Here is a 16,511-nt window from a genome sequence, read left to right as displayed (position 1 = left end):
GCACCAGACAGGAGGTCATCAGAACAGGTCCACCCAGAAATAGAAGTCTTTAAATGAAGTCCGTGAAATCAAATCTTGAGCTATTTCTATCAGTCTCTCATTACACTACCCACAATGCTCATGTGCTGAGAGGAAGTCAACTTTTTTTGAATTCATCCACTCGATAAGAATTACTCCTAAGATCTAAAGAGAAGACGTTGGATGTTAAAAGTGTAAGATGTAAAATCAAGTTACTTCTACTTACCAGCTCATAAATGATTAGTCTTACTCAGTGAATATCAATTATTCACCAAAAAAACTTTGTAATCGACTCTTTTATTTGTGGAAGAAGCTTAGAGCAGTTGTACTAACTATGTTTAGGTATTTTTATAGTACTTAGTATTTTAATGGCCTAATCATAATGTATCGAATGACGATGGGACGCTCGTGAACAAGAGAATGAATCTGCGGCTCCCTTTTGGTTTTATGGATCCTAATAATGAGTTTCAGTCAAAAGCAAATCTCTAACAACCCACTGTGCATCACTTTCTCAGCCCCTAAACAGCAGCGAGTCACAGTCAGGAGATATCTGCTGAACATAGTGGAGCATTTAACAGCCAAATATCAAGGTATTTCCCTCAGGAAACCAAAACCATACATAAAATATATGACTTAAATTCATCGTCCAGAAACGCAACTAAATGAATGTTACTGCAATGAAATGAAAACTGTTTCCACAAAATAATCAGTTCTTGCATTTTCAATATATCCAGTGTCGATTAACATATGAAATATATAGATTGGGAGGAAATGGATAAAAAAATAAAGGCAAACTGGATGCAGAAGGAAATTCTGCTGCTGGTAGATGAGGATCATCAGAGAAATGTTTGAAATGTGCCAAACATGAGTCAGTGTCTTCGTGCTGTAGCATCTAAATTTACTTTGAAGTTTTAGAGCAAACAGTAATAATAAGAAATTGAATGAAGAGTCTGTTTGTTTTATTTCAAAGTCTATCTTACCTTTTGCCTTTTCACACTCTGATTGTGACACAAACAACATAGATTGAAGTCTTTAATTATGCTCCATATGCTCACTAATCATATTTTCTTTAACAAATCTGAACCGATCTCTACTTTGTTGGGGATAATGAGTTGTAGCTACAAACACAAAGCAACATTTTGTGACGTCACTGTGGAGTCGCCCCATTTTTATAGATGTTACAGTGCAGTTAAAAATAAGTGGGGTTAGTAAGGGCGGATCCAGATGGGGGCACTGGCCCCATCTGAAATCTGATTGGCCACTGAAGGGCCCTATCCTCTCAGTCTAAGAAGAAGTCACTTACTAATGATACTAACAATCAAATTTTATTGTGTAAGCTTTTTTCAAGTACACAATTTTCTAAATATATTCGATGATGTGTGGCTTTGCTCGAAGATATAGAGCTAACCTTGCTGAACCAGGATTTGTGCATGGACTCTGTGTAAATTGTGGCCCCTTTATGACCCACGATTGACAAAAACCATAGATCCGCCCACTGGAGGTTAGTGTTGTGGTCCTGGCAAAACATTTCAGAGTCAACGTTGCACTTCATTAACAATCCCGCCAAGTTTGAAGTTGATGGGATGAGCGGTTGTTGAGAAGGACAGACAAAGATCTCCTGATTTATGAGTATGATGCAGCTCTGCACAAATGCCTCCATTTAAACTTGTGACACAATCGAAAGATGAAAATGTCACCTTTTGAAAAAGCCAGTGTCTGCACAATCTGAACGACCCCTCTTGTCACAGCGGCTCCATCTTATCGGGGCCTCCCATCAGCAGCTCACGCATGCTCGGATCGGCCATGTTCCTTTGTTGAAACAACAGGGGGCTTTTCAACCAAGATGCCTGGGTGATGAATTTATAATTCGGTGTAAAAACACGCAACAAAAAACCATTTGATCTTCAAGTGAAACGATTAGAGAAATCTAGATTGAATTTTTCGCTTGTTTGATTGATGTTTAAAAGCAGTTCTTACTTCACTCCAAATTCAAGTGTCACGGAGATGAAGCCAAAATATCTCAGAGGCTGGAAACGTGTCATGTGCATGTGGAGGCGAAGGAGTTCGACTGTCCCTGTATTCAGTGTTTTCTAATTATGTTTGCATGTTTTTCAGGAGGAATTGGAAGAAACATGGAGAGAATTGTAACAAGGGAATTTCCAAACTGTACTAATGTCTAAGTAAGGACAGATTGTTGTGGCACGATTGTGCTGAGATAGTTTGCTTTTGTCTGCATTGTTTTTTTATTTATTTATTTCACGATGATAGCTGCTATCGTTCAAAGTCATGTTTTTAACGCACATGGATAGAATAAGTAAGTATGTAGTTTAAAAAAACCTGAAGAAGAATAATACGTCGAACCAGAGACCTCTAGTTCGAGGGCGGTGAATTTGCTGAAATTGGCCAATAACAGCCACAGCGCCCGGCACAAAACGTCCAATTAACATCAGGGATCCCTCGTTCTTTACCGCCGCCACGGATGTGACATTACTAATTTGGGTGTTTTATGAATATTCAGCCGATACTGACAATTTACTTCGCTCCCTGTGACATCAGTGTGGTTCTTTTATTAGGATAATATGAGGGTAGGAGGCTGAGTCACTGAAATTAAATTGACAATGGGTTGGGTGAAAATATTGATGCAATGTAGATGAGAAAAGGTTTGGAGAGAAAGAATGTGAAGGTTTATCTGCGTAAGTTTAATGAATTAGCTTTGAATTCAATTGAAATTTCATGAGCTTGTCAATATTTATAATAAACTTTATTATAATGATAATATTAGGCCTTTATATTACTATACAGGGCTTACACCGATGAAAAATTTAAAAGTAAAAGTTGTCACTGAAGAGAAGACATGTTGTGCCAAATCCATATGAAAGAAATATAATTAATAGGCCATTTTAGGTTCAGTCATTATCGCGATATGACACTTTTAACTCACTCAGAATAAATTCTGGATGAACATTAACATTTACTGCCTGATAACTAGAGGTCTTTGAGTTGTAAATATAATGAATATATGTAAAAATGTCAAAATCGGACTAATGTGAATGTGAAAGAAGGAAATGTGTAGTTTGGTTTTTGATGGATGGTACATGACAGAAAGCGTCATGTATGGACATATGAGGGTCTGGCAACTTGTATATAGAAAGAGATGGGATGTAAATGTATACAGTAGCTCCATTCTACTTTATTGTAAAGTCAAACCACCGAACACAGAAGTATGTGTCCACGACCTTCAGCTGTATGTCCTTTTTTATTTTGTATTTTTTACAGTAGCATGCCCTAATTATCTGTGATAAAAGACTTTCCATTAACTTAGGGTGAGCGAGTACTGTATATATATATATATATATAAATATATATATCATGGTGATTTTAAAGTTTACACATTACACAAATTATTAACACACCCTGTCTAATAGTGCAGTCGTGCAATTGCCAAAAGAGTTGTGCATGATCTATGATATTGTTCCTTTTTGTCAATGATAAGAAACATCGTGTTGTTTTGAATCATATTTCTTACTGTGAACAAATGGCCATTTTGAAATTGTTCAAAAATAAATGTATTTTTATATGGAACCCTGTTTTTTTTTTCATCTTTTCCATCACATGCACCCACAGTGACACTTTGCAGACTTTCAGATTTCAATATGGTTCTGGCTTTTGTTTCCTGAGCAGAGTGATGCAGAAGCAGCCTTTTTTCTGGGCTGTCAGCGGATGAGAAATGGCCGCGTCGTCGTGACCATAAACCTGGAAACAAATGGGCTCATGAAGCTTTGTTTTTACAACACAGCGGCGGCCTTATCTGAAACGCAGGTGCCTGGTAGCAGACAGTGTATCACCGCTGCAAACCACTTTTAATGATCCCAAAGAGGCTCTGAGGCAGGATTTAATGGACAGAAGTGTGATAACACCCATGTGAAGATTCCCATCTGACACCTAGACCGAGCTTCGTTTTAGCCGCATCGCTCCGTCACTCAAGTTTACCGTTTACAGGCGGTTGCTATTTAATGGGAACAATTACCGCGGCTGTAGTCGAGTGATGAGACACAGGATTTTGCAAAGAAGAATTTTCTGGCTTTAGAACTTTAAAGTACTGCACATTAACGTGGCAAAGTGACACTGAGGTTGGAGGACAGGATTGAGCGGTTGATTGGCTGAAACGAGTCCTCGCAGACACACACACACACACACACACGAGTGCGGCAGCGACCAGGCCCTTGCTTCTCTGTTTTGCATTTTGTTTGACACTTCAGCAGCTTCATATCACACACACCAATCTTCATCACTCCAGCAGCCATCGGCGCCCCGAGAGTCTTATTCTTGCTCCTGCTCTCAGTCTGAATTAACACCAAGGCCTCTCTCTAACTGCCCTGGGATGTTCGGCGGTGCACAATCAAATTGAACGGTGACAATCACTAATGGATGATTCGCTGCAGCCAGACACTGTAATGTAGCACTCAATGAAAGGAAACATGCTCATCAATTTCACACTGTGGCTAACACAATATTGCTGTGGGTTATTGTTGTGGGACATTTTTCATTCAAGGTGCTACCCAGTCTGGGAAAATCTTCCTTGATTGTGTGTGTGTGGGTGTGTGTGTGGGTGTCGATTTCCCGGGGAGGAGATAATTAATTTGTAGCACAGTGGGAGAGTTGAGCAACGAGCCCATTAGAATCACTCCAGGCTACTTGGTGCTTTTCAGTGTCCTCCCGCTCGGTCCCACTGCCATGAAAACGGCTCCACTGAAACTTTGCACCTTGATAACTTGTTAGAGGCGGAGCAGAAAAAGCACAAATACAACAAAGTGAAAGAGTCGGTCTGACGAAGCTTCAGTTGAGGTGGAGTCGAGCAGTTTTGGCCTTCATGAAGTCGATTGATGGACTAAATCAAAAGTCTAACGCAACTAAAAGCCGCAGCCAAACGGATCGAAGAAGACGGCAAACATGAGCTGTTCGTGCTTCTAGAAATGAGTGAGTTCAACCAGCCACGCAGCGTCAATGCTGTGTTTCTGCTTTATTCCGCAACCAAGGTTACTTTTTGCAAGATCAGATGAAAAACACAGTAACAACCCACTGATTAAACACGTCACTTGTAATGAACGACTCGTCTGGCCTCTTTGAGAAATGGAGAATACTGCAGTTCACATTTCTAACATTTCATTTTTCTGCTAGTAAAGACATAGTTTCAAGTAACTTGAAATAGAAAAAAAAAATAAAAAGCATCATGCAAATATGTTCACAATCATATTCACATTGATTGATTAGTGGGACAACAGAAAGAATTGAGTTAAATAAATGTCGAGCACCAAGTAAAAACTCCTCTGATGTATCGGTGTGGGGAGACAGAGTTCATCTGATCGTGAGCACAAGTTTATTTATGCTCCGGGCTCAAATGGAGGATTGGAGGGAAGAAGTATGGAGCGGCCTCTAGTCAATTTGTCTTCCTGACATATGATGCTGACAACACTTAAAACGAAAAGTTTGATGAAGAAAAACTTCAGTACTTATCCCAAAGAGACAGCGGCTGACCAAAGCTGTGTGTGTAGGCTGAGGCTTATTGACAGGAGATACGTCTTTCTCTATCTGCGCGTCCCTCGCAGCCAAGGAGGACGAACAAATCTGCACCCTTTTGTCCACCGCGTCCTCGGGGGGGAAGAACCCAGAACAGACCGCAGGGCTCCTTGTGCTTTCACTGTAAACTGAGAGGAGAAGCCATGTGGAGCTGCTCGTGTCCTCGTGGTTAATGCGAACAGGCGAGAATAAATAAAACATTGCAGCCAACCTGGTGTAGTTATATGTGAGGGCGCCACAACCTTCACAGTGAGATCATTTCAAAGAAAACAACAAAAAAACACATCAGACATTTTGGATCTGAGCCCAAGCTGCAGTCTCTAAATCTAGCAGTGAATAAACCTTGAACTAATGACTAATTAAAACTGGCACTTTTATTTTTGTTTTCTTTTTCTTGCTGCATCACCACAGAAGAGTTCGCTGCCGCACAATGTGGCGTCCCTAACGCAGAGGAAATAAACATCATATCAAACATTGTTCTCCTAGAAACCAGAATGTACAAGAAAATGCTCCCGGCAACAAATGAACATGAAGCGCAAGTTTTAAAAGTCACGGCTTTTGTTTGTCTGTAAATCAAATCAAATGTAAGGCTGCTGCCGCGACTCTAATCCATATGCATGATTTAGATTAGAAGATTTGCGCATAATCTGTTTTAAAGTGGGTTTAACATTTTGTTCCAGTGCCACTAAAACAACTTTAGTCTCCTAAACAAGAGGGATTGCTCCGTTTCTCATCTACGCTCTACACCTACTCTCATCCTGTGTTGGTGTATTGTTGTTATGACGTGTGTAACATTCGGAGCAGCAGAGAGACAGACTTGATGGAATACACAGATCTGGGACTAGAGGCCCCCCTCCTTCATCTCCTGGATATTGCAAGCTTTCATTTGATGAGAATGTGCTGATAAGATTAACTGATTGTACAGAGCTTAATGAATCTGCTTCCCTCACTGTCTTAACTCCGATAAGCTACTTCCACATAGTTAAACAAAGTAAACTTCACAAACACGAGCCCCACAGAGCAGGAATAAAAGCATAGATATTATTACACATCACTTCTGTCCCCCAGTTTGACATTTTCATATTTGAGCAGACGCAGCCGTAACGCAGCTGAGACAAATAACTTTTACCCCCTCCATTATGGATGTTATTATTTACATAAAAAGATCAATGTCCTTGCAAAAATACAAGTATTTTCAATCAAAAAGTGTCCCCCTTTTTTTTTTTTTTCTTCCAAGAAGCGAGTATAAATCTGTACAGTCTCCTCGGAGGGATTAGGCAGCACAGTGTGAACTGGTCCATCCATGCATGGGTAGCAAAACACTCGAGACTATTCATTGTGACCGTGGTTTCATAGCTTGCTGGAAGTAACTGCCAAAGAAGATGTATTGCTTTTGAGTCGGTCATAGACTCTCAACATTAAAACACATGGGGCGCTTCATCAGAGAGCTTGATGTCTGTGTGAGATGGCAGGTACCCTGGCGAGGGAGAAGAAAGGGGAGAAAAAAGACAGGAGGAATTTTATGTAGCCATTTGCATGCGGGTGTATTTTCTTATTTATTTTTTTTGCAGGCAAACACATTTATCTTGGATGGGTCGATTGTTTAGCTGCGGGTGGAGGTAAATCAGCTGGAACCTCATAGATATTTCTTGATGAAAATGCTTTCACCACTCCGCTACTTTCCTGATGCACTAATTATTTTATTGGGTCAAATAATTCACCCAGACATTTCATCACTTTAGCTCGCACTTGATTCTGCTTCACTTACCTGTGAATACTAATACCTCACTATGTCAAACTCAGGCTGGCAAATAAGTACAGCGCACAGTAATGACTGTATCTTGGCAACTTGAATGATAACACAAGGGGAGGATGAGTCGCATCAGCGCTTCACAACAAGCGGAAACCTGGTTTATATTTGCAAAGTTTACAGAAAACAGATTTTCCCTGTTAGTATCTGGCGATTCACAGGGTTTTATTTGTATTTACTGCCACAAATCCAACACAAAGGAGATAGATGAAATGTTTGTGACGATCAGAGCATTAAAACGATTTGGAACTTCCAGTGGTTAATAACAGTGATGCTGCACTTCCTAGTCTGGTGGATGATGAATTGCTGATTTGTTTTTTTGTTTCCTTCTCACTTGTTTGTGTAAGAATCAAATATTTGTATTCGGTTGTACCCATAGACTGTTTATAAAGATTGATGACGTGACAGGTCCCTGAAGTGAAGCCAAAAGAGTCTCAATTGCCCCCTGGTGGCTGTGCTGCTGTAAAGGTCATAAATCCCTCCTGTATGTCAAATAACTAATCTCCTTTGTTTCTGTCACATTAGGTCACACTGAGGTATGTCCAAGTGCTCATTATTCCTGTAAGCCTGGTTTTTATTAGTTATTTCACGCTTTAAAAAACAGGATCACACTTCATGATTGACAGCTGAGACCGACTTGCGATTGGTCGAGAGCGTGCTGCCGCGGCTCCATCCCCCCCGATTCCAACTCGATTGTGAAGGATGGTGGTGTTTGTATCCGGGATATTTAGGCTTTATTTCAGGATAATGAGAGGAAGTGGAGACGTGTCGTCAGTCTGTATATACAGTCTGTGGGTGTACCTAATAATATGGCAGCAGAGTTTATTAAAGGTGGAAAAGTACAGGAGAAAAGAATCTTGAATTTATTCTGATGAACAATTTCCATTGCTTCCTCACAGTAAGTGGTTAAATCTTTGCAATATAAAAAGCCGAACCAGTGCACAGAATGATGACGACTACATTAACACACAGACACACACAGCATCACTGCTTCTGCAACTTTGGAAGAAAAAGTCCAAACGAAATCAACTTCAATTTAGCCGAATGGGAAATGGAGTGAAAATTCAAATTGCTTTTAGGTTTTCACCCTGAACAACAACAAACAGTTCACATTGCATTCTACAGATGATCAAGAGAAATGGGTAAATTGTTCCAGGGAAGATGTGCCGATGTTGAATTTTCCAAAAATACGATTTCATTTCCCCCAAAAAATCTGTCGGAACACGTAATGAAATTTCACGCGACTCCACTGTGATGGTGCGGCAGTAGATACCACATGGATATCTCTTTATCTCAAAACCTGGGGAAGTAAAACCTCTACCGCCAGATTCCACCAAAACTAAATTACATTGGTGTTGAACATTGGAGCTTTTTTCGAGCGTTTTATGACCAGTTGCCGAGATACTGGTCGGTTGGAAAACTACAGACTGACTGAAAGAATACGACAAACAACCTTGACTTTCCAAACAATCTGAATAAAGCCGGTGTATTCCTGAGGTGTGCCTGTAGCTTTAAAAGAAGAACAATAACTGAATACCTCTGCTTTTTGAGTCCAGCTGTACATCCACATGATCCAGTGGAGTCAGCTTGTCCCCCTCGGGGTCTGGGACGGCGATGGAGGTCACTGTCGGGATGACCTCTTGTTCTTTGTCAGGCTGCTCCGCTGTGTATGTGTTGATGCCGGGAAACTTCCTGCAGGCCGTGCAGGGGAGGAAGAAAAAAGGAAAAGAAGCAGATTTTTTATTTAAAAAAGGCAACTTAATGGAAACCTGCCATCAGGTCTGTTTCACTAATGTTTTCACTAAGCATAATGTGTCATGTGCTATTTTTAACCGGCAAAGGATGGGAGAGGATCGCCTGAAAGCTGGAAACTGGGGCATTTTGCGTTCCACTGGGCATTGCTCTCTCACTTTCATATTGTTCACCTCAGTTTTCAATCAATTTTTCATTCCCTCAGATGTACCCCCCCCTCCTCCAATTCTTGCTTAAAACCAACATCTTGCATTTCTAATTTCAGATTCTCCCCCCCTGTGATTTTGCAGCCGCAGCTGGTGCTGTGACATCTGAGGCAGCTTTAGAGACTCAACGTTGATTTCTTAATGTAGTAATTATAATCCAAAAAGTTAACGTTAAGTGGTCTTTTACTTTGTAATGAGTAAAAAAAAAATTTCCAAAAAACTACCCACAGAGTGAAGCGTTCCCCCGGTGACTGACGTGGGATTACCTGCGGCGGAGGATGCTATTTACTGTATGTCCCTCACTGTATAATATATGTTGTCTCAGGACTTATCTCCTCAACCTTCCCTGCCATTCTGCAGAGGATGCCTCACCTTGAATGGCTGTGTTTAGCATTTCCGAAAGGTCAACCCTCACATTGTCAGATAGATGAATATTGATAACTGCAGGACTATGACACCCATTCAGCTCTCTGGGAGAATTGATTAGGCTGTCATTCCCTGTAATATTCTGCAGATTGAGACAGAGGGGAATCGTCTTATTCCTCAAGCTATTATTGCGCCGCGGATGACCATAACTGAGAGATATATGGAGTCTGGATACTTCTGGAAACTTTTAGGAGTTCAGCAGCGAGGTGCTTGCTTGTAGATAATGGGGCCGACTCTATATAAGGCCATTATGCAAATGGGAACACACGCCGTGCACACACACACACACACACACACACACACACACACACAAATAAAACAGGAGTTACATTATCTTATTGTTGATATTCTCGACGATGTGCTTTCACACCAATCTAGCTGTTTTCCCCAGCGGCTGTGCTCAGTGGGTGCTTACAATATATCACATCCAGTATATACTGTACCTTTTAAACGTATATATTACAAACACAGCCAATCCCATCAGCACGACGGAAACGAGCAGGATGACTGCAGTGCCGCTGTGGCTGCTATCGCTGCTGTCCACAAGAGGAGCTTTGAAGGAGAAAGAGTGAAAGAGAAAATGAGAGCACATTCAGGGCAAATGCTTTTTTTTTTTTCATCTTATATGGATATAAATTATATAATAATCCTATTATGCAACAGAGGAGAATCATCGCTGTCTTTGACGATGTTTGAGAGTCATGAGCAGGAGAGCTGATGTCCAATAAACACTTAGTCGTTTAACCTCTGCAGAGGAGGTTATGTTTCCAGATCAGGGGCCAGATCGAAGAAATTATTTTTGATTTTCTCTAACACTGCGAGATAGGCTCGTTTTTTTTTCACTGTATCTCCCAGGGAGTAATTCATTGATCTAAAAATCTGGCATATTTAGAGCTCTGATATCTATGAGTGTGTGCAATTTGGTACAGATCCAGATAAAAATCCATATCTAGTGAATTTAAATGCAGTGTTTAAAGAGGACTGTTGGGCCTTGGTGGGGGTGCGTACTCCACTTCTATTTTGGAATTTGGATTTCGTCAGTAAAATGTCCAAAAAATAGTGAAAAACATCCGTTATTTATAAGTTGACTTTTGGTATTCATCAATTTGTCAAACCACTTATTATAGATAATCTGTTTGTTACGACTTAAAACAGCAAATTCCCACATTTGAGGAGGTGGAACCAGTAAACATTGTCATTTATGCTGATAAACTAGATTATTAAATAGTTGCTGATAGATTTTCTTTCAGCTGCTTTAACTATTAACTGATTTCAGCACTAAGTGAGTGTAAAATACATCTAAAATATTAAGAATGGGCAGCAATGGAACATGCAAAAAGAAGTGCCATTCTAGTTCTTTAGGGGTTAGATTAGGCTACTTTATGTCAGCGGGAAAATCCACTCGGTGCCATTACTCCTGTCCATGGAGTCCTGGATACATATATTAAAAGTAGTTTCTTTCCTTGCAGACCTGCTATTCATCTTTATCTCCAGACTGGAAGACTTGCACAATGTGTGGCCTAAAATAAGAGACAACCACTCAAAAGGCACCGCTTTCCCCCCAAAATGGCTCGGGCTAACATTAGGTATTTCAGGTAAGTGTGGGGCAGACTCACCCGGAGACAGCCGCGTGGCATACGCGTTCACCTGCACCCCCGGCTTGAGTGTGAACTGGACGAGGTCCTGGTTCAGAGCACTTAGCAGAACCTGAGAAAGCTACGAGGAGGAGGAGTGACAGAGCAGAGAGGACCGTGTTAGCCGCGGCTGCACAGCAATATTCCACAGTCATCAATATTTCATCCGCGAGTCATTTCTTCCAACAGCCTAAATTATGAATCGGAATTTTTTTCCCTCTTTCTAAAGAGGTGCAAATGTTGATATGACACAAGGAAAAACCAAACCTGCTGCACAGAAACAGCAGCAGTCTATTAAACGGCGACGGAAACCTTATCAGGAGGAAAAAGGGCGGCGGGCTTATGGTGCGGAGGTGACATTTAACAAAATGAATCCTGCTATTTCTACCGCAGGGGAACTCCTCGGGTTTACCTATTTTCAACACAACATGATTAAGTGATGTTAAAGTTCAGTGAGTCCGTGCTATTGTAAATCAAAGGATGCCCTCATATAGTAAAATTTCACTTTTTTATTTTCCTCCCTGAAGGGCCACCTGTTTTTCACACCTTGATGAAGCAGTCATTTAACAAGAGAGCAAAACGCCTTCCTGGAGCCTATTTGAGTCCTTAGCAATGCCTCACTAATTCCATCTCGCTCTTTCTAAAATCTTTCCACTGGTTAAAATTAGACTGCTCTACACAGTATGAATAATTACTTTTTGTTCTAGTGGCATATCAGGGTCAGTAAATCTATTACACATTTTAATAAGCTGCTTCACACACATACACACACACACACACACACACACGCACACACATTCACTCGGTGCATCCACATTGCAAGTCATTCACAGGAGATGAGAACAGTGAACTGAAGATTTATTACCCTATTGTCTGTGAGGTTCTGCCAGGTAATCAGACAGGCTTTAGATAAATACATCTCTTTAATTCCCAATCCAGGCCGCCTGCCCCAGTTTGTCTCCCTCCCCGATGCTGCCAATTATATGATGCATCAATGTAATTAAATACCTATTAACTTAGTTCAAGACTGACTATGAGCCAGCAAAATGATGTTTACTTGTGATACATCGAGGTCCTATCCGTTATGATGAATAAATGAGCCTGTCTCGCTGGTGCTTTAAAAAATGGCTCTGGTTAATTGCTTTGTTTACATGTTGAGCAGCTCGATAAGGGATCAACTGTGAAGATCCAGGAATCTTATTTTATTCTAAGAAAAATAATAACAGCCACGAAGCAACGGTGGCTGGAGACGATTATGGCCGCGTTATTATCTGAAGGTTTATGCAAGTGTCTCAACTCCTGAGAGGTGTCCTACACTGAGACACTGAAGGATTCTGTGCTTTTACGTGGGAGGACAGTGCCCTCTGGTGTCCACATTGTGCGTTGCTCTGTCAACGGTATTGGAACACAAAGCGCATGGGGACACTGGGAACATTAAGCCATTTAGCACTTAAGCGATAAAGACATAAAATCATTTCAGAGAGGTTGAGCGTCTGTGAAACAAATGAGTGCAATTAGGGGAAAAGAGGGGGAGGAAAACAACCCTGAAGGAACAAGAGAAGTTTGTGTTGCAGGTTTAAACTATTGTGAAATCCAGAATAAGGCAGAATTCAGTGGCAGTTGTTTGTTTTGAGGTTTAATCTAGAATCTAGAAAGTGAGTGAGAGGTTTTTAAGCATTTTATTAGCTGAGATCTTATGTACCTGCATGAAATTAACATATTGCTCCTCTTCTCTGTATTTCCACTTAATGAACCAGTCCAGAGGTTGTTTTTTGTTGCATTTTTTACCCCAATTACAACAAAAAAACGTACAGTCTTCATTACCGCTGACACCACTACCTCCCCACCACGCGGCCTGTGGAGTCCATTCATTTCACCCTGGTATGAAAACACATCCGTGGAGACTTAAAACTCGGCCGACTTTGATAGTTCATCACTGCGAGTTTCACGTCTGCATTTATTTTTGTCAAAGTTAACCTTATTGTTGCGTGGCAATGGAGCGCAGACTTCCTAAATCAAGCTGCACTTAAAACTGTGTTACCGTGCAACGATAATGTTACTTTGACAAATGTAAATGCAGACGCGAGGCTCATTGTGATGTATTACCTCACCCAAACCAGCCTGAAGACTCCACAAGTGGATTTTCACCCCAGACTGAAATGAACGGAAACCAGTGGCTGCCAGGAAGGAAGGAAACATTCACTGTATGTGAAATGCAAAAGAATTTGATCAAATTTATATATGATGATGAAAATTACAGTTGATCGGCCTCATGTGTCAATGATATTGTATCTGAGATAAAGGAGGAAAATGCCTGGGATCTAAAAATTTAACAGATACTTGCACAGATCGCAGTACACACCCACTACAGTACTATAAGTCCTGTGCACAACAAAGATTGGCATTGACGAGCAAGGGGAGCGATGGGAAATCTCTGCAGCTTGAACAGACTGCCGGGTTGTGGAGAGCGAGGCATGTGTCACATGATTAGAGCAGCGCAGCTCGAGTTGTCTGAACCTGAACTCGCTCGCAACCTGTGACAAGCGTCGCTCCATATAATTGAGCGTGACTGCAGCTATATACAGTTCTGCAATAAGAGGTTACAATGGAAAAAACACAGAGCTTCATTGCTCTTTGGTTGCGATATACAGGATCGAAGTCCCTGATAAACTCATGACACAGGATAATTAACTTTTAGGGAAACTAACAAGAACGCTGTCAGGCAGGAGGCTGAAGGAAAACTCTCCAACTGGTCTACAGCCGTTAATAAAATTAAGGAGAAAGTCAACTTTGATTGGCCTATGATAGGAATAATATGCTATATAATGAAAAAAAGACCAACTACGTGTCTATAACATGTAACTAACCTTATAAGTCACTTAAAACTTACGTTTCTGTGCAAGTATTGTGTTTTTTTCACATGAACCCACTCGATAATAAAGCTTCAAAACTCATTGTAGCCTTCAAGCGAGAGAGCAGTGTTCAAACATCATAAAATATGTTCCCTTTTTAATACAACAGCAGCTCAAAGTCATAACTCAGTAGCATTGTGTGACACTCTAAAGTAAAGAACATGTTCTCCAGGGACGTTCTCTCTCTCCGGAGCCTCTCAACCCACTCAGCTCACTTTTATGCCGCTTTAATTACACACGGAACACAACATAGTGGCGAGCATCTGCCAGGGGCCATTAAAACCGATTTGATGAGACGGTACCTGATCAAGGTGCGCCCACTTTTCACCCGCGGCTCCGTCTCTTGACCTCCTCTCAGGCACGATAAATACCTCCGCCGTGGTTGGTAAACCTGGCAGCACGGTGACCAGGAGCTGATCCGCGCTGATTCCGGTGACCTTTAATAAAGAACAACAGAAACTCATTAAACAGGGTTTTGATTGGAAATGTTTGGGGACGACATTCTACGATTTGGGCCTTGAGGTATGATTCTTGGGGGGGGGTTGCCTGTATAAATGAGTACATACTGCAGCCTTTCTGCTTCACGTATCATTTGCCTAAGTACCAGCCTCTGTCCAGATGTGATGCACAGATCAACGGAAACCTGCAAGTGCAGTTTGACAGTCTTCGGTGAAGGCCAATGCTTTTAGTGCATTTACGCCATAAGCAGAGGTCTGCTGTCAGTTTCCAGGTGTAAACCCGGGTAATATCTGACAAGACAGAAGGTCAAAGTGAATGTTTCATACTGAGGGCCACTGTAGGTTATATATAGAGCTCAGTGTTCTGCTCTTTTTCATAACCTGCTGCTTTCCTGACATCCCTGTATGTGTCTAGGAGGGAAACGCAGATGCACTTAACCACGGTGGGCTCACGTTACTTGAGGCTTCTTCAAAGCACCGGCGTTCGTTTTCTTGGAAAGCAAATGGCAGCTGTAGTAGCAGTTGATGTTATTGCACTTTATTATTTTGACAAGTTCATCTGAAACTGTGTGGTTCATAATGATTGTGGGTGATGTGCTACAGATGGGAGACAAATGAATGGAAAGAAACAACATGAGGTCTCTCAGTTAGATGTTGTTACATGTTGAGCCTCCAACAACATCTCAATTTCTTTCTTCTCATTGATTCTCCAAGTGTCTGAATTCTACAAACAAACAAAAATGGACCAAAACATATTTTCTCTTTTTGCATTTTGAGGACAGCGCAAAATATCACGTAGACGTTGAGCTGGGTTGAGATCAGGAGACTGAAGTCTGTTTGTGATGGGTTGATGAAGCCTGTGCCACAGCTCAGCCATGGCTCCAGGTTCCCCTTGTGTCTCTGTGTTTCACCCTGTCCTCCACAGTGTCTCCTCCTCCCATCTGTCTGTGTATGACCCAGTTGCAATGTCCAACCTCTGAGCCCTTTATGCACACTTCCCTTAAAGGTTTAGTGTGTAGGATTTAGTGACATCTAGTGGTGGAGTTAAATGTTGCAGCAGAATAACCCTCACTTCACCCTCCCCTAATTATTTAAGAATAACCTCTCGTCCACTGTAATTAATAGGCCTGGACCTTGATGTCAGGCAGTCGCTCCCTCAAGCACTTTGGCCGTGAACAAAGTAAACAACATAAAATAAAAAGTCCCAAACTTGCCAAAGTGCTCCTGTTTATTTGAGCCCTTGAAGCCTCTCTGGAGTCTGTGAGGGTTCAGGGTTTGAGTCCTTTGAGTGGACATTGGGATTGAGCCGATGTTTTGTGTGGGTGCAGCTTCACTCTCTTGATCAAACTCCACTCTTGGCCCTGATCTACTCATCACCAGCGGTATAAGAACTCCAGCCACCCATCGCCATGTTGGCAGGAATACCACGGTGGCAGCTAAACTCTCAGCCACTTAAGTGTTCATTCTGATGATTTGTGTCCTTGCTGCCAGGACCTCCGCAGCAAACGGCCTTCTCCTCTGCCACGCCGCGTCCACTAGTGACCTACAGCAACACCTGCCTGTCTCCACCTGTGCTCCCTCAGAGATTCAGATCTAACCACCAAACTAAAGACATTTAATGAACCACCACTAAACCATATCTAGTGCGCCTGGGTCTGCCAAAATGGAACGCAGCAGCCGTGTTGAAGAACTGAGGTTTTAAAAGCAACCGTGTTGAA

General features: G+C 41.6%; 2 protein-coding genes across 2 annotated transcripts in view; one reads left to right on the top strand and one right to left on the bottom strand.

Moving 5' to 3' along the window:
* Positions 1–3,632, top strand: part of sorcs3b (sortilin related VPS10 domain containing receptor 3b) — a 42,294-nt gene extending 38,662 nt beyond the window's left edge. The window contains exon 27 of the mRNA XM_034608441.1: positions 2,134–3,632. Coding sequence (XP_034464332.1) covers positions 2,134–2,198 — 65 coding nt within the window. The 3' untranslated portion in view covers positions 2,199–3,632. The remainder of the gene's footprint in view (positions 1–2,133) is intronic.
* Positions 3,633–5,014: 1,382 nt separating this feature from the next.
* Positions 5,015–16,511, bottom strand: part of LOC117775362 (VPS10 domain-containing receptor SorCS1-like) — a 47,687-nt gene continuing 36,190 nt past the window's right edge. Inside the window, exons 23-27 of the mRNA XM_034608440.1 lie at positions 14,638–14,772; positions 11,406–11,505; positions 10,233–10,341; positions 8,943–9,097; positions 5,015–7,072 (exon numbers count right to left, since the gene is read on the bottom strand). Of these exons, the coding sequence (XP_034464331.1) occupies positions 7,014–7,072; positions 8,943–9,097; positions 10,233–10,341; positions 11,406–11,505; positions 14,638–14,772 (558 nt within the window). The 3' untranslated portion in view covers positions 5,015–7,013. The remainder of the gene's footprint in view (positions 7,073–8,942; positions 9,098–10,232; positions 10,342–11,405; positions 11,506–14,637; positions 14,773–16,511) is intronic.

The sequence above is a fragment of the Hippoglossus hippoglossus genome, chromosome 15 (genome assembly GCF_009819705.1).
Source record: "Hippoglossus hippoglossus isolate fHipHip1 chromosome 15, fHipHip1.pri, whole genome shotgun sequence".
Classification (NCBI taxonomy): Eukaryota; Metazoa; Chordata; class Actinopteri; order Pleuronectiformes; family Pleuronectidae; genus Hippoglossus; species Hippoglossus hippoglossus.
Note: the sequence above shows the minus strand (reverse complement) of the source record. Positions and strands in the feature narration are given on the sequence as shown.